The sequence below is a fragment of the Podarcis pityusensis genome, assembly GCF_964106645.2.
Source record: "Podarcis pityusensis genome assembly, chromosome: 4".
NCBI lineage: Eukaryota > Metazoa > Chordata > Lepidosauria > Squamata > Lacertidae > Podarcis > Podarcis pityusensis.
In genome coordinates, this window is record NC_138027.1 from 95,143,238 (window position 1) to 95,161,527 (window position 18,290).

The window sequence follows — 18,290 nt, forward strand, 5'->3', positions numbered from 1 at the left end:
GAGAGTGTCTGTGTCTCTCTCTGCGCGTGTGTCATTCAACTTCCCCTGAAAGCGGCGATTGGCGGAGACGGGCGGCTGCCGTGCACGTGACGCGGCGCCCCGGCGCTGCCCGGTTGGTGGTTCCCCTGGTTACGAGGAATGAGGGGGCGGGGCGTCCGCCGCGGCTGGCAGCCGACAGCAGCAAGGGGAGCGCCGCCGCCGCATTAGCAGCGGCCCGTGAAGGCGGCGGCCGCGGCGACCGGTAGCGCCGCCCAGGGGCAGCTGCGGCTGCGGGAGCGGCCCACCCGCCTCCTCCCTTCGCGCTCCCTCACAGCCATGGCGGCGCCGGAGGTCGCGGCGGCGGTGGCGGCCGCGGGCGGGTGAGCGCCCGAGGAAGAGGCGGCGGCGGCGGCGTCTGAGGCGGCCGGTGGGCGAGGCGGTTCGGGGGAGCCCGGCCCGGGAAGAGGATGCGCGAGTACAAGGTGGTGGTTCTGGGCTCGGGCGGGGTGGGGAAGTCGGCGCTGACCGTGCAGTTCGTCACCGGCACCTTCATCGAGAAGTACGACCCCACCATCGAGGACTTCTACCGCAAGGAGATCGAGGTGGACGCCTCGCCCTCCGTGCTGGAGATCCTGGACACGGCCGGCACCGAGCAGTTCGCCTCCATGCGGGACCTGTACATCAAGAACGGGCAGGGGTTCATCCTGGTCTACAGCCTCGTCAACCAGCAGAGCTTCCAGGACATCCGCCCCATGCGAGACCAGATCATCCGCGTCAAGAGGTGAGGATGGGGGCGGTGGGGGGGGGGAGACCCCGCCTTGGCTAGGAGAGACCCCTTGCTTCTCTCCCCCCAAAAAAACCTCACCCAAATCCCCGTTTCCCTGCCTCCTCTGCGTTTCCCTGTTTCCTCTGCGTTGCTCCCACCTAGCCTTCTTTGCCTGTTGCCCAGCAGTCCTCCTCCTCCTCACTGCTCTGCAGGGAGCTCTCTACCATCCTTGAGGATCGCCTTCCAGGACCGGGACCCTCATCCAGCACCCTTTCCTTCTGCCTTATTCCTCCAGATGGGCCCTTCTGCCCTCGCTTAAGGTGTCAAAACCTACCTGCCCTGGCAAAAAAAACCCCTACCATCCCTCAGACCAATCCTACACATCCTGACTGGTTCAGCTTCACCCCCTCCCTGCCTGCAGGTAGCGCTCTCTAAATACTGCAGGGAGACTTGCCTACCTCTTAACACCCAAACCTGCATCCCCTGCTCAGTATGTCAACCAATTTCCTGCCCTTTGTGTGCTGCCAGAATGTAATTGCATGCCCAGTATCCTACACTGCATCCTTCCTTGGGAACCTGGTGAGAAATCTTGTCATTCCTGTTCACCCACATTATATATATTTTTTTATCCACATGGCGTCTTACTTCAGATCTATCTGTCCTCTGTGCCCTTGCCTTGCCTATCTTTAATTCTGTTCCCATGCACAGAGCTTTCAGTTCTTCATTCCACCCACTTCTGGAGCTCTGTGTTGCATCTCCCAACAGCCTGCACAACTTCTGCAAGTCCTGACTGCAACATTGGCATATTCACCTCCAGCTTTCTTTATCTAGGCTTTCAGCATTCATAAACCATGCTGGTTACCTTACATGTTCCCTAATACACCTTCCTCTTTCCTATGTTTTTGTACATGTGTCTACACATCAACTTGAATATAAAGAACACCTCTTATATCCTGTTATTGTTGCCTAGATTTCTGCTTTATAGGAGCATTCTCTCTGCCTGTATTGTTGCCTATTCACATGTGCATAACAGATGCCCATCCCTCCAACTATACATCAGACAAGTGGTTTGGGATGTCTTACTTTCTACTTCTGAAAGCAACTTAACTCTGCCTAAAAGCACTAAAAATAATTTTACCCATAGTAAACACTATCTTTCCCTGTAATATTAGATCCAGTCTCCTGATGGGGTGTTCCATCCGGCTGGATCAAATTGAGGTGTTTCCTTGATTTTCTGGTTGTTAATTTACTTTTTTTTTTTGCAAGGTTTAATAAGATGGCATTAGAGAAAAGCTTTACTCTTTGACTCTTCATACTGAAGCGATTCAGGCAAGATCTTTGACATCCTAATCAGCATGAAAAATATATTTCCAGAAGCTGCATCTCTTCAAAAATTCCTGATAATTATTAGTATTAAGACTGCAGAATTTTTAAATGATAATTGATGTGCCTGTCAGCATCAGCTTATTTCAGTGTCCACACGTCTAGATGGATGCCTTAATCTGCTTTAAAATCAGCCCTAAAACGTTAAGTGCTGAAAAGGTTTTGAAGGTCCAACCTCTTGCATTATGATAGAATCTGCTCATGTCTAAATACTGAAAGATTACCCTCTTAAGCCTCTTTGCTGCTATTTCACAGTACTGTACTATGCCCAGTGCGGTTCAAAATGAACAAGAAAGATAACTATTAAAAAGCAATAAAATACTGCAATAACGTCAAAGTTTGAAACTTAGTAACCAAATGCAAACCATACCTTGGCAGTAAAATAAAAAGGTACAGGCCTTGCAGTTTACCAAAAGCCCAGCCGTTGAAAATGGTGTTGACAAGCTTATGAATGAATATAAGAGTTGTACCTGGTGGGCCTCCTTGGGGAGCAAATTCTGTAGTGCAACTGTAGAGAAGGTCTTGCTTTGGGCATCCTCAATTCTGATTTCACATAGACTCTGAACTCTGGAGAAGAGCAGACAAAATGCCTCTGGGGCAAGAAATAAATTGAATGAAACAGCTTGTCTTGTTCAAGTGAAGAGTGCGCCATACAGTGGGGAGGCGGTGGCACCTGTATTCTCTGCCCCATATAAAGAATTGCATCTGGTTTAAAGGAGCATATTCCCAAACCCTAAGCATGGTGAGTTTTCCTGCCATCCAAGCCTCCTCACAAGAAAGAGTGTTATTTGCCTCATTTGAAAGTGGGCAGGAACAGATAAGTACAGGGGGCTGGGAAACCATGGTCCTTTTCCCTAGAAGTTACAGCATTTATTATATTAACAACAGTAGTTTTAGGCACAATATCTAATCTACTTTAACCCATAGCCTTTAAGCATATGATTGTCATGTCCAGCATAATGTCTCCCATAGCAGCTTTAGGATTGGGAGTGCAGGAGAGGAAAACACAGATATCACAGTATAAAATTCCTTCCTAATCTTAACACACCATTATTAAGGCACATCTGTAAATGTATTTATTTTTACGTAATTGTGGGGTTTTTTTGTCCTATGATTCTGCTAGTGATGCTATCTCTGGAATTCATTAATCTCTCCCAGGATATGTTGTGGAATCTATTCCTTGAGGGAAATAGAATTGTAAGCAATAGTTGTTAACTGTGATTTTTCTACTATTATTGAAATTCCATTGGTGGCAGTATCAGTGGACATAGTTTTTTTCAAACCACCAAACTGTTCTAATTAGAATAGATGGGCTCTCTTAGTTTATTAAGATGCTATTGCATTATGTTGTTAATGTGACCAATTGGTGACATTTTATTAATGACTCTTCTGTCCCCTGTCCCAAATCCAGAAATGGAATATATCTTTCCTTAAAGCTTTGTCTTCAACATTCACTAGTAGAAGACATACAACTGGGTTAGTTGTTGTTTTTCCCATGGTTAGAAACATTTTAAGATACCTAGATAAAAGCAAGTACAAGTAGGAACAAGCAGTTCATGGTGGGGGAAAATAATCCCTCTATCCCTCTGTTGTTAGGGAAGTGTGCAGAGAAATGATGACCAAATACCTACCAATGTAGCCTGTACGTTACCAGGCTGTGCACCATGCAGAACATCTTTTGCCATCTTCTGAACTCACTTCCTGGTTCTGCTGGAATAAGCACCACCACCATTTTCCTGGGCACCAGAATCCACCTCCAACTGTGTGTGGTCTACTAATGGGCCCACCACCTGGGAATTACAGAGCTAATCTGTACCACTGTTCTTACAAATAAATTTAACCATAGGCTTTCTGTATTTACACGTGAAATACCAATATAGTTACTGATTTTTCATTGTGTGTTTTCTTCTGTTTTCTACAAAATGCTACTGACCTTGGGATGAGCAGTGGTTTCAGACTAAGGAAGATTAAGCCATTTATGCTTCTGGTTAACATGCTATTCTCACCTGCATGTGTGATACCTGGTTACTTTTCAGTCTGTATTTTTGTCCACGTATATCTGATAAACGTTGTAAAGATACATGATCTGTGTTTCTTTTGACATTTCCACAGTTCCAGTAGAGAACAGAAAGCCATCAGTCTGTGGAATTTGTCTGAAATCTTTTGAGGAAATTCTGTGGCGATTTTTTAACTTAGATTATATGCTATTTTTAAAATATAAATTAGCATCAAGTCTCAAAACTTGATAGGATCTGTCATCCTCAAAACTAACCAATCATAGTATATGAGGCAGTGTCAAAATCCCGATGACTGATTACTATTGCTGCTCCCATGTATGCTCATATGCCCCATTCCCCAAATAGGGTGGATATTTTCAAGCAATATCAACTTAAGAACTCCAGTGAGACTAGTCAAAGGTTCTTGTTAGTAGAACTGAAAAAGCCCACTACCTGTGCACCAGACAAGGCAATTACAAGCAGGTTGTGACAGTTTCCAGGTCCTTGGTAAAGTGTATAGAACTTGCTATTTTTTGGGTTGTCTTATTACACTACTTGAAATTTTGAAACACAGGTTGCATCACAACAGAACAACGTGGGTCAATAAAGTGAGCTCTACTAGTTACACAGTGCTTTGTTTGCCACCAACTCTAGCTGCCCTCCATTACTTCCTCGCAGATGTCATAACAAGAATAATGGGGTTCCTATCTGGATCTGCCAGTTTGCATGCTTCCTTGGGGGTAGCGTTCCTCCTGCTGGCTTGGAGACTTTCCGTGCAATTTGGCAGATACAGAGATCGTATGTGGAATGTCTTCTGCAGCATCCATGTCAGTCTACACATCTTTTAGCAGTAATCATGCTCAAACTACTGTAATAGAATGAACCACAGGATGGACTTTACTGTAAATCTCAGTGCTGATTTCAGGCTAATTCAAGTAATCATCATTCTATGTTAAGATGTGGATTGAGAAGTGTTTGGTTTTTTTGTTTTCAGGCATGTTATGAAATGATCATGAGACTATTTTACCATGTGTTTCCACCCAGTGACCATGATATTAGTGTTTTGGAAACACTACGTAATTTTCACACAGTGAAAAATTACGTAACCGTATATCTAGAGGAGAAAGTTCAAGTTATGTACACTCAGTCCACATCCTGCAACCTGAAGAGAGCCATAAATGTTGGTTCTTGTGCAACTAAATCTCCAAAACTTTGTGCCTTGTCTTTCACGAAACTTTCAAAAAGATTGTCAGTCTTTGAAATATCACCTTCTATACCACTTGTAGTAAAAAGTAGACATCTGCTGAACCTGTATCTTGCTAAAACTACAACTGTAGCATTGTAGTACCTCCGCCTTTCTTGGCAAGATATCCACCCCTGTAGTCTATAATTGAGCATGCTTAGTTCTGAAGCAGAAGATAGCAAGCCACAGTAACATGGGCAGGAATCTTTTAAAGGAAAAAGCATAACAACAAATTTAGGGCAGAAAATTTAGCCTGGATAGCTCAGATCATAAGAATGCCAAGGTTGCAGGCATTGTTAAGATTGTTTTTGAGCTGACTAGGGATAACTCAGAGTATGAGACTCTTTATTTCAGGGTTGTGTGTTTGAGCCCCGTGTTGGGCAAAAAGATTCCTGCATTGCTTGGAATTTCACTGCGTGACCCTTGTGGTCTCTTCCAGCTCCACGATTCTATAAATCTATGACATTAGATAAGAATATACATGTGATGGATTTTCATGTTGCAGCGTGATCCAGTGTTTAGGACACTAACGTACTACAGACTGGAAAAAGTGCTGCTAATTGTGATGTTTTGAAGATTTCACTATTCATTTCCCCCCTGCAGCTGGAGACTTGCTGGGGCAAAAGCACCTAAGCTAATTCATTTGTGGTCCTACTGTCATTTCAACATTTTTTTAAAAAAGAAAAGGCCCTAGTAGCTTCCAGAATACATTCAATGTTCTGCCTATGTTTGGCCCAGTTATTGTTTGAAACCTCCATCATATCTTTATTTTAAATGCCGAAAGGTTCAGAAGTTAGAGATAATGATATTGGGTTGGGACCAGACTAAGTTGAACTTTGTTCTGATGGGTTTCACTAGGAACACCAAGCTGGATCCAAAGTGCATCCGGGGACTTTTTGAAACTGACTTCTTGTCCCCTTCTCCCTACAGTAGCCGTCCAGTTTTCAGGGAACCTGTCAGTCTCCTGCACAACAGATCACCCTATTTGGCAGGTTCCCTCATTTTCAGGAGAGCATTTTGTAGGGTCAGCTGCTGTTGGAAGGAGAGGGGCACAGAAATCAGCTTCTGCCAGTCCTATTGTGCACACTTAAACTTTGATCCAGTCCTAAGTCATTACTAACTTTTCCAATGAAATAGGAAACTTGGTTTAACCAAATTTTGGTTAATTAAAATTTTCCTTGAATTCTTTGCAAAATATTTTCTAATTATGGATAATTTATTCTTTCCCAACAACTACAGATTTTAAAAAGAAACGTACATTCTAAGTACCTGAAAATTCTATTTTTTATTTTCAAATCATTTTTCAATGTCTGTCATTACAGAAATAATAATTCTCAGTTTTAACAACATGGATATTGTTGATTCTAACAGGTTCAAGCCATAGAAACGGTCTTGAGAAATAAATGAAAAGGCGAGTCAACAGTTTTTTGCCAGTACAGTACTTGCACATAAGGAGATTAAGAGGAGAGGTTTCTAAAGAATTCTACCTTAAGAGAACCTGGCTCAACTGTTAACCCTTTCTAAATTGTGGGGTTAAAAAAACAGAATAAAACAGCAGGTGACTACTTCAACAAAGGCTAAAAAGGATATACCAGTGTAAGCTTTCAAAAGTTAAAAGTAGTTTGCTTACAGAAGCACAGATTAAGAAATGTTTTGTAGGAGAAGGAGCAGATATCATTTATAATTACTAGGTAGATTTTGACACATCACTTGCATGCTAGAACAGCGTTTGCAGTGAAACTGGGTTTTAAAATATTTGTACAGTTATCGGGATAAGATTTCCTCCTCTTAAGGCTTGCACTTTCCCAGAAAGGATTTTTGTGGTTTGTTGAGAGGTGTTCTGAACACTATATGGCTTTTTGGCACAGCAGATTAAAATCCTCTTTGTAATGAGGTGTTTGGGAAAGATTGAGTATGGGAAAACATTATATCCTAAAATATTTTTCTAGGGAATAAGTAAAAATGTTGTTGTAGCTTCAAAGATGTCATCAGAATTCTCAGGCGCTCTGTAATTCCATTTTATATGTGGGGTAGGGTGGGGCAAAGGGGACTTACTACAGTGTAAGTTTATGTATTCTGGATCAGACCCAAGACCTAACTATTGCACCCATTTCTCACACGGATCAGTCAAATGTCACTAGGAAGTCCACAAATATAATATGAGGGCAATAAGTTGCTCCTGCAGTTGTTCCATGGGCACTGGTGTTTAGAGTCATGCTGCTTCTGGTCTTGGAGGTAACATGTAGCAGTAATAATAATAGTAATAGTATAGCAACAACAATAATTTTATTATTTATGTGCTGTCCATTTGTGTTGTCCCAGCCACTCTGGGCTACTCCCAACAAAATATTAAAAAACAATAAAACATCAACTATTTAAAAAATCTTCCCTGAACAGGGCTGCCTAATTCCATTTTAGAGATATCTGAGTTGATGGACACCACCCCATAATTTGGCAATGAAGTCTTAAATTTTAATTATGTGTTCTGTGAACTAGCACCTTTTTTGCCTGTCCGGAATTTCCCACCATTCATCTTCATTGGAGAAACCAAGGTTCCAGTATTTCTGAGAGGTAGAAAAGCATCTCTCTCTAACCACTTTCTCCACATCAGGAATAATTTTATATACCTATGCCATCTAGATTTGTATAATGCGAAGCAACAAAAATGGTGAGCAGTTGGGTGAATAGTAAGAAGTTGCAACTGAATGACAGCTTTCCTTATGCCTGATTTAGTTCTGTGTGGGCTGGGACAGGCCAAAGTATCTAGATAGAGCCAAGTTTGGAAAGGCTAGCTTATGCATTAGAACAACAGTTCCCAGTTGGTGGTCCATGGACCCCGGGGGGCCCATGGCACCATTCACATAACCAAAACTACCATAGAGATATCTAAATTTTCAAAGGTCCATGGCTTGGCTTTTGAAAAACAGTGCATCCACAGTAGGAACCACTGCATTAGAAGGTTGCAGTGGCATTGCTTAATCGCATAATATGGTGCTTGTAGAGTAGGCATAGGAAAACTCGACCCGCCAGCTGTTTTTGGACTACAGCTCCCATCATCCCTAGCTAACAGGACCAGTGGTCAGGGATGATGGGAATTGTAGTCTCAAAACATCTGGAGGGCTGAGTTTGCCTATGACTTGTTGTAGAGCATCCTAGATTTCCATCGAATCCTACCTGTTGTTTTATCCTTGGAAAAGATTTGTATACCTAGATCAGCCAGCTGATTCTTCTGCTTGTATCTATTCCCAAGATCACTTTAAAAGTTGTTTGTTGTTAAAAGTTGTTTGCAAGTGGTAGCCTTGCAAAAGTTAGGATTGGGAGCATTAACTGATACACATAAATCATTGTAGTTAAAATGTAGATTTTTGTCTGATCTACTCTTCGGTCAGGATTATCAGATTTGAAAGGTTTTTTTGTATAGCCATAACGTTTTCTTGGAAATGAAATATATGGGGCAACAACTGCCATGTTTTTGCTTCTGCGCACATTCATTTCTCTATGTCTAGACTTTGAACAGGGGGTGAATAAATTGATTTTATTCACAGTCAGAATTAGTACAATAATTGCAAATAGGAACATTTAAAACTGGAATTTTCTTTCTATATTAATGGAACCCAAACACATCTGCACTTCTGGAAAAAATAATTACTGCAGTAGAAATCCAGGCATTGGTTTTAGGGGGAAATAGTTTCACCAGTAGACTTTGAATTATATCTGAAATGTAACTTAGTTCCAGTTCATCCTAATGGAAAGACACTTAGCATCGGTGCTATGTGGATAATGTACATTGTACACACAATCAAAATAGTTGGTAGCCTTGAATTTTAGGTACTAAATAACTTGAGCTGGGCAAGTTGATGAGATCATTCCACTTCTATGATGTTCTGAGTAATTGCATGGTGAGGGAGGAAGAGAAGAGCAGATAATATGGTTCAGATATGAGCTGCCTGATATATGGGAAAATCCTGGATTCCTAAATATTGGCTTCTAGGTCCTAGGAATTTGAAATGTTTTCCTAGCAGTGTTATATTTTAAATAAAAGTTCACTGTAAGGCCAATCCCTCCAGGAAGTGATAGTTGAACTCTTAACCAATAAATATCTACAAATTACATGTCTGGTAGCCAAATTTGTTTTGGCAGCCAAGAAGCTCTGCTCCAGTTATGTTAAAGCATTGAAATTTTAAAATTCTGCATGCTTATTTAATGAGGATAATATGCCACCAGTTGGTTAAAGTCTGAAAAAGTAATTCACCTTAATACATTTTCCTGGCATTAAACCTGTAAAAATACATGTCATCTCTGGATAACAATATTATCTATTTCGCTTTTTACTTCTGGCACATGTTTATGTGCCATACAAAATCTGGGCCTCTTGGCTTCGTTAGGTGAAATAAAATATGTGTTTCTTTGAGAAATCTCAGTGTTTGTTTAAAAGTAGACTTCTATGTGCTGATTGTAGGGAAGATTCTAGAAACTTTATTATGCCTAAGCAATATTTTCCAGTTGTGGCCTCTCTGTCATTTATGTACCAGAAACTGCTCAGGGAACCAAGGCATACATTGAGAAAGATGTGGGATGTACACTAGAAAAACATTCCTGTTCCATAGCCTAAGATGTGAGATACATCAGAGAAGGATAAGGAGGATTATGAAAAGGAGTAAATTTTTCGGCCTGATCAAAGGTGGGGAAATGGTTTGTTGTATGAATGGGTGTGTATGTGCAGAAGGAGGTAAATTTAAACCACATTTCCCATTTGTAAAGGATATTTTGTAAACAAAAGTGCACACTAATTGGCATCATCACAGCAAGCTGACTTACAAATGAACAGAGCTTTTATGCCGCCTAGGAGGGTGATCCAGAGTTTCTGTTCATGCAGCCCATGTATCTTGTGGGCTATGGTATTCCATGGATGGAATCCAAAGGATTTCCTTCCCCTTGACGCTGTTTTCCCAAGAAATATTTAAGACAGCAGCAGTGGTGTTTGTACTGAGGTCTTGCTATCATAGAAATTTAAAAATAAAAAGCGAACTTGCATCAATTCAGAATTGTTTTTTCTCCTTCAGACATTTGGTTTTTATCAAATGAACCCTCTGCCTGTCTTCTGCGAGATACATTTTTAGAGGCGGATGTTAGTGCAATGTGCTGGATTTTAAGCCGCTGTTCAGTTGATTTGTGATAGTTTGCTGGTGTTTTGTATGGGGGGGAGTTTCAGAGGATGATGTAATTATTTTGGGGGGAAATGTCTTTTCTAGAAAGAACCATTGCTCTGGATGTTTAGGTTCTAGCTCCGTGCTTCTCACACTTCTCGAGTTGGAGTGCCAGAGGGTTGTCCATCTGGATAAACTCTTTATTGAATCCCCACTATAGGGTAGAATCCAGAGTACTGCATGTGAAATCCTGCACATGGTCTACGATTGCTGAGGACCTCCATTCCTTCTCCAGGCCTTCAAACCCCTCCAAAAACTTCTTGGGAAACGTGCTTCTTCTTCTTGGTACCTGTGCAGTCAAACACATGGGTCATGTACATGCACAGAGCCTCATTCAGGAACATTCTCAGGCTGCCTTAAGAGTTCTGGCAGGTGTCCCACTCCAGAACTTCAAAGATGATTTCAGATCAGATATTCAGGAGGGAAGTTGAATATCCAGTAGTCCCACCCTCCATGTACACACATCAAGAGATTTTATAGTGGATTATTGAAGCTCAGATATTCATGGGAAATTCAAGGTTTAAAGGAAATGCTATGTCTTTCTATCCCTGAGAGATTTTGACATAAGACTTAACAGCAAATCATTCTTCAATGAAATGTGTTGTTGTTTTTAAAGGAAAGTCTTATCAATCAACATCTGTGCTGTTGTCAGAATTTTATGTTTAGCTCTTGATAAAAATAAGACTAGTAATTCTCTTAGAGTACATAGCTGATTGGCAGTCTTCAAATGTTGTAATTGTCATTACTAAGTTGGGTTTGCATGCATAGGCAGCAAATATTGTGGTTTAAACATGCTCTGCTCAGTCCTCATGTTACAGCACAATATTTAAATATTGGGGCGAGGGATGGCAATCATAATACCCTGCTTTTCACTGAAGATGAGAGATTGCGTTAGAATCAGTAGACTTTAATTCAGTATCTGTTAGTTCTCCTCTCTGATGAAAGCTGTGCATAAAAGGGTCAGAACATTCTTTACTACTTGTAACTATCCAATGTAACGTAGAGATTCAAAGAAAGCTGGTGATGCTAAAGAAATGCTTCGAATTTGGGGGATGTTCTAAAAAGAGTTGTGTAGTGTACAGTCAAACATATTTTATATCTTACCATCCAGAGTGGCATCGGCTTGGTTCACACAGTGCTAAACCAGATTTAGTAGCAAATCATGGTTAACACTGAGGTGTCTGGCAAGTTATCACTTAAACCTTTGTTTATTGCATTACAGAATTGTTAAAAGCACTAGTGGGAGCAGCCAAGCTTTGAGAGCTGTTTGACATTCTTGATACTCTTCACTCATGGCTCTGTTGCTTTTGGGTAGTGACTGCTCTTTAACCATAGTTAAGAAGGCAGCCCAGATTCACACATAATTCTTAAGCTATGGTTAATGTTAACTAAGGTATATACCAACTATAAACCTTGATTAATGAGCAACCTTTAACCATAGGTAAAATATCATTAAACTGCTGTGCTGGGTTCACACATAACACTAAACGGTAGTTTAATAAGCCATAGTTTAACGCATCATGGTTTAGCGTTGTGTGCAGACCAAGCCATTGTGGTTAATGTTAATTATGATTAGTTTCAAACAAGCCAACTTTTAAACCATGGTTACTGAAACTGGCTTATTTAAAGTAACCATTCTCAATGTGAATTGCATTTCTGAGTCTAGATGACACAGCAAGTTGTGATAAGTGGAAGCTTCTGAATTTGACTACATGGGAAGCACTCAAGGTTCACAGCAGCTTGTTCCCCTTATGCACATTGCAGTAGATGATGGTTTTTAGGCGATGTTACAAACCAGTGTTCAAAATATTCCATTTTGCACCTGGATATTGGCCACTTGCAACCAAGTGAAGATTGCCAGGTGTCAGGATGACGCCTGATGTCTCCACCATCTGGAGGTTCATGCCTGGGAATCCTTGGATCTTGCTTGTTTTCGCACACTAACAACACTTCCTTTAGAATTCTATCTGTGATATTTTATCTGCACAATCTGCACAAAAGGGACCTCCGGGGTTATCTAGTCCAACTGCCTGCAATGCAGGAATCCCACCCACAGCCGTCCCTGGGTGGGCTTGAACCACCAACCTTCTGGTTAACAGCAAGGCACACTGACCCATTGTTCCACTTAAGTGGTTGTACTTCAGGGTTAACCGGCCTTTCTTTAAAATACAACACAACCTCTCCCCTCCATGAGCAACTCGCTTGCCACTGCATGTTGAACATCTGCAAATCCCAAACAAGTGTGAGCATGCAAGGCTTAAGCGCCCATAAAAAAAGTCTGGTTTTATTATTTCCCCGAATTGCATTTGTTTTGTGTGCATTAAGAAAAAATGCCAACATTTGTGGTGGAAACATGTAACCTTTGAATACAACTGTGTTGCTAGAAGGAAGTTCGTGTTACAGCTGCTTTTGCCATGGCTCTATTGATTTCTGCATTGCAGCATTACTTTAAAATAAGGATATTTGGTGAAGCATGAATCATAGATGACTACAGATGTAAAATGTCTCCCAACACTTCTGCTTTCTGAAATGCTGCAAGAACACCATGCACTTTGGTACATTTCAGCACACTGTATCTTTATTCTGGAAGACACGTGGAATGGGCTCTTTTCTCTACCCACTTCAAAGATTTCCAGATTAAAATAATATGTGCACATATTGGGGGTGGGAACCAACCCTGGATCTCACCGGTTTCTGACAGGTGATTTCTTGGTGCAGTGACAACATTACCAGTGTTAGAAACTCAGATACATAAGCTAGGCGCCAAATGGCTCCTTGAACCATGGTTACAGTTACCAAAGCAGAATGCCTAGTTGCCATTTGGAGGCCAGGCGGCTTGAAAGTCCTATTTTTTCAATACAACTTTGGGGTTCCTGAAATTCATTCTGATTGGGCAGCTAAAATATAACAGATAGAATTCCACCGGAGGTGTTGCTACTGTGTGAAAACAGGCAAGAGAGTAGGTGCAAGGAGGAACAGAGAAAAGTGTGGGCATAAATGGCCAAACCACTTTCCTCATGTGAACCAAGCTATCCCCCCACCTTTCTCTCCCTCCCCTCCCCCCCCCCCGCCTTATTGAAGCTTTTTAGAGACAAACATGTTGTGGGAAAGTACTAACATTTCAGTAGATGGTTATATACTGGTGAACATTCTGTTCTTCATTTTGAAACATCATGTGAAGCAACGCTGAAAGTAGCTAGAAAACTGGGCTAAAGATTCCCAAAATGAGCCACATTGCCAAATCTTCATTGTACCGTTTTTCAAATCCAAGATTCTGTAGCAGTATATTAGGCTTTATTGTTTTCCTTAAGATTGCAAAGGGCTTCAACCTTGTTTTTGTATCTAATTGCAGGTATGAGAAGGTGCCTGTAATCCTGGTTGGAAATAAAGTGGACCTGGAGAGTGAGAGGGAAGTTTCGTCAAATGAAGGCAGAGCCCTGGCTGAAGAATGGGGCTGTCCTTTTATGGAGACTTCTGCCAAAAGTAAAACAATGGTGGATGAACTCTTTGCAGAGATTGTCAGACAGATGAACTATGCCTCTCAGCCAGATAAAGATGATCCATGCTGTTCTGCATGTAATATACAATAGCATTCCAAATGATGGAATTGGACCTGATTTGCTGTATTTTTGGTAAGATGATACAACTGACTACTTCGCTTCGTGGTTTAAAATTGGGTCTCGGGGGATAAATCCAAAGTGGAGTGGCAGCATTAACTGCAAGCGGAACATTGAAGTTGATCAGTTTAGTGAAAGAATTTGGGATAAGTTTCTACAGTTCACTTGCCTGCAGCACATCTCCTGCACCTGCAGATCTGTGACACAGCCAACAGATTTACAGGGTGAGCACAAACAGTGTATGTTGGCTTTGTCAGACAACAGCTGCTGCTTTAAGTTGTTGTTGATGGTGAATGGGAGAGCACCAGCAAAGACACTTTGCACTCTACATATTCTCCACTGATAAATACAGGTTAACAAAGTGTATGTGTCTGCATATTGAATTTCAGGACTTGTCACTTGTGGCCAAGTTTACTAGGTCAAATATGCTAATTCCATCCTTGACACAAGCGTTAGTAGGATTATTGGCAAGTTGATGTAGTTGGTCCCCCACCCCCCTTTAAATTTGATTCTTTTCTATTATCCCATCATGCGAAAAGGAAAATATTCCACCTGTACTTGAAAGTAAAGAGAGGAGCTCTGAAAAATCAACGGCTTGTGAAGAGAATAGTGGGACACTGGAATGTGTTAAATATTCTGCATTGGTATTCAGAAATGGTGGATTGCTTTGGATGCTGTTCATTCAAGAAACCAAACAACCCTCTGTTTACAAAGTGGGAAATGTCTTCATCTCTTTACTGAAACAGGAAGAAGCAACTGTGATGGGGGTAAAAATTTGCTTAGCCTTACTAACAAGGAAATTTTAGCACATTAACAAGTACCACCTTGTAAGGAAAATGAAGCCATGTTGTATCCAGATGTTCCTTTTGCAGAAACCTCATGGGGACTGTCTGAGCATCCTGCATTTTTAAGTTTAAGGATACCAGTTTATTTCTTGCCTTTAAGGGCTACGTCTTTGATGTGATACCTATGGAATTCAAGTTTGCTATTTTATAGCTTTACTATTGGCAACTGGTTGATTGAATTAACTGTGCAAGTTACTTAGACTCAGAAGTTGAATACACAATGTTGTAATTCCATAGATGAGCAAGGAAAAGGTTCTTTTCTTCAGTTGCCTAACATGCTAGTCAGGTGCTGCCATACAGTGATCCTGTTGCCCTGGTTATTGCCGTGACAAATAGTGAGTGAAACATTGTTTTGAAATGGTGCTCAGCCTCTGGTCTTAATTTTCATAGCAGTGGAATACTTATAATTTGCATGACTTAACAGCACCAGTTATATCTATTCTGATGTTTTACAATCAAGGAAATTTCCAATCAGAATGTCTAAGTTTGAAATGCTGGAGTGATCATGTTGAGCTGGACCTTTATGGATGATTTTGGCCTTTAAAATGCAATATCACTGAGCCTGTGGTCCAAATACCACCCCACAGTTTGGTTTTGCAGTCTTGTGGAGTAGCTGTGTAGTTTCTTGTGTAGACGAGTGGAGAGGCCTGTATGTGTCTTGTGTGCGTGTCGGTGGGTGAGTGTGTGACTTTTTACAAATGCTGTAATGAACTTGAGTTCTGAGATGTTTGCCTCCATCAGCAGAAAAACAACCTGCAATCTAAAGTGTGTCTAAAGAAACTGAATTCAGAAGCATTTTTTAAAAAGAAATATTGGCAACACTGGGCCACTTTATTTCTGACACTGCGGAACACGTTTAGTTTAGTTCACTTTCTAACAGTTTAAGAAAAATGATGGATGATTATAGGCCACTATTGCCTTAGTCCTTGCATGGTTTTTTCTTTAAATCAAAAACGCAAAGAGTGTAATGCTAAACATGAGGTCCCACTCGAAAAATGTAGCTCCTTCCCAAGCAGCTTGCACAGCCTACGGAGTTGTGGCACTTAATGCATAGCGCATTGATAGCTTGCATGCGGAGTGGGGAACTGTCATGAGTTCATGGTCCTTAAAAGGTTTCAGAAGGAATTGCTTTGTCTCTTAGGAAAATAACCAGCTTTACCATTGAAATAAATGAGATGGACAGATATAACCTAAACATTGATTACATTTTTTGCTTATTCCAAACATGGTTCCTGTCTTGCATGCCAAGTAGTTTATGCAGTCATAACAGTGACACAGGTAAGATGACTGAAAGACATAAATAGCATTTTTGGTAAAAAAATAATAATGGGCATGCTTTTAATGTGGAAGTCATTGCATAATGTGGTGGATTTGAACAGAAAAGTACTTCCTTGATAATGCTTATTGCTGTTTTTTAGAGACAAAGCATTGTGTATTCCCACAAATTGTAACAGTTTTATGTGATGTGTAATTCTAAAGAGGCATACTGTGTGCTGCTTGGGTTCTGCTTACATGGTTATAGTGCCCAACCCTGGTGCCCGCCAGATGTTTTGGACTACAAATCCCATGATTCCCAGCCAGTATGGCCAGCGGTAAGAGAAAATGGGAGTTGCTGTTCAGAACTTCTGGAGGACACCATGCTGGGGAAATCTACTATAGTGGGACATTAAAGGATGGACTTGGCTAAAATATTTTAAATTGGCAGGAGAGCTGCAGTTACTTACATTGACATGGGATTTTGCCCCCATGTCATGTGTTTAGGCCAGCAGAGTGAGTCACAGGTCAAATGGGTGTCTTGTGTCACCAGTTATCTAGTGCCAATTCAAGAGGTGCCATTGCTCCTGTGTTGATTTCTCCCTCCCCTCTTTCTAGCCTATTCCAGTGAGGGGCTTCTCCTGGACATGTCTCCGTTGCATCAAGATTTTATCCCTGCCCCACTGCTGGCTGACACTGAAGTTGTGCTTAGAATTGAGTCAGGTGATTGCCACCCCCCTCTGACCCAGACCACTTGGCATTCCTAGACCCATGCCACTGGGTTAGTCACACTCTTCAAGTATAGACCCTGTAACTTCCTGAAACATATCGCAGTGGTAGCACTCCCTCATGTATAAATGCGCACTAGGGGCACACTGGCATGCATCAGTGCCATTATACTTATTGGGAGTAGCTCGTTAAGGATGACTGCTTATTTTTGTATCCCAATCAGATTCCAATGGTAGTAATTTTTTTGGGGGGGTATAACATGCCTTAAAATATTATAATTTAATCCAAAGACCTACTATTCTTTAGCTTTTCTTATAGAGCTTTGTATTTTTCTGCAGCTGGCATTTTTAAGTTTATATTGTCATATAAATGGTTGTAACTTCTTTTGAAAATAGAAGGGGAAAATAATTCCTCCTTTGCCCTTTGCAAACGTTAATCAAACCAGTATAAGCTCTAAAGGTTTTGTGGTTTGTTTCTTTCTTTAGGTAAGGTACCCCCCCTGCCCACCACCCCCAGCAAATATTCATAGCAGCTTTTCAGGACTTTTTCTTCTGATAGGACCAACAATAGAACAGTCCTTTTACCTACACTCCTAATTCTAAAATTGCCATTAATGTCTGTGGGAAAATGTACTGGTATTTACTTTTCTATGTAACACATGCTGCCTACTGTCATCTTAGGGTGGAGGGATGCATGATTTTTCACCAGTGTGCAGCTGAAGCACCACTTGGACTGTAATTACAAAACTCCATGGCAAAGCAAATTTGGCAGCTGCAGGAATTCTAATGTGCATTATTCCTCTGTCAGTTCTTGATCGAGGTTTCCAGAAATGATTGCAGTGTGTTTTTGAAAACTAGGCTTAACCATTGACAATTTGGGATTTCCTAGAGTTGAATAAAGATATTTAACAGTTGATTGTTGAGCTCTGTTACAACTGATAACTGAAAAAAAAAATGCAGCAAGTTTTATAAGGTGTCAGTTGTTTAAATCATGATGTTTCAAAATAAATCAAATTGTACATAGAACTCAATGCAAACTCAGCAGTTGTATTTGGAGTTAAATTATTTTAACAAATAAATTTATTTAATGAAATGTCTGTTGGGGTTCTTTGCACCATTCACTTCCTTCTTTTCTAGCGAAAATAAAAAAATACAAATCAAAGAGTGACAGTCTTTACTATGCTCTGCTTGTTCAGAATGCAGCTAGCTCTCGTCTGTCCTAGAAAGGAGCACATTTGCCCTATATTTTTGGTGAGTGGAATTCAAAGTAG

The 18,290-nt window shown here is 41.1% G+C and overlaps 1 protein-coding gene and 1 long non-coding RNA gene across 2 annotated transcripts in view; both read left to right on the forward strand.

Moving 5' to 3' along the window:
• The window catches only part of LOC308475904, a 468,022-nt gene that overhangs the window by 104,771 nt on the left and 344,961 nt on the right, over positions 1-18,290 (forward strand). The window lies entirely within an intron of this gene.
• Positions 345-18,112, forward strand: RAP2A (RAP2A, member of RAS oncogene family). Its single transcript, XM_081003322.1, has 2 exons — positions 345-760; positions 13,928-18,112. The coding sequence occupies exons 1-2, from the start codon at positions 447-449 to the stop codon at positions 14,163-14,165; spliced, it is 552 nt and encodes a 183-aa protein (XP_080859448.1). The 5' UTR covers positions 345-446; the 3' UTR covers positions 14,166-18,112.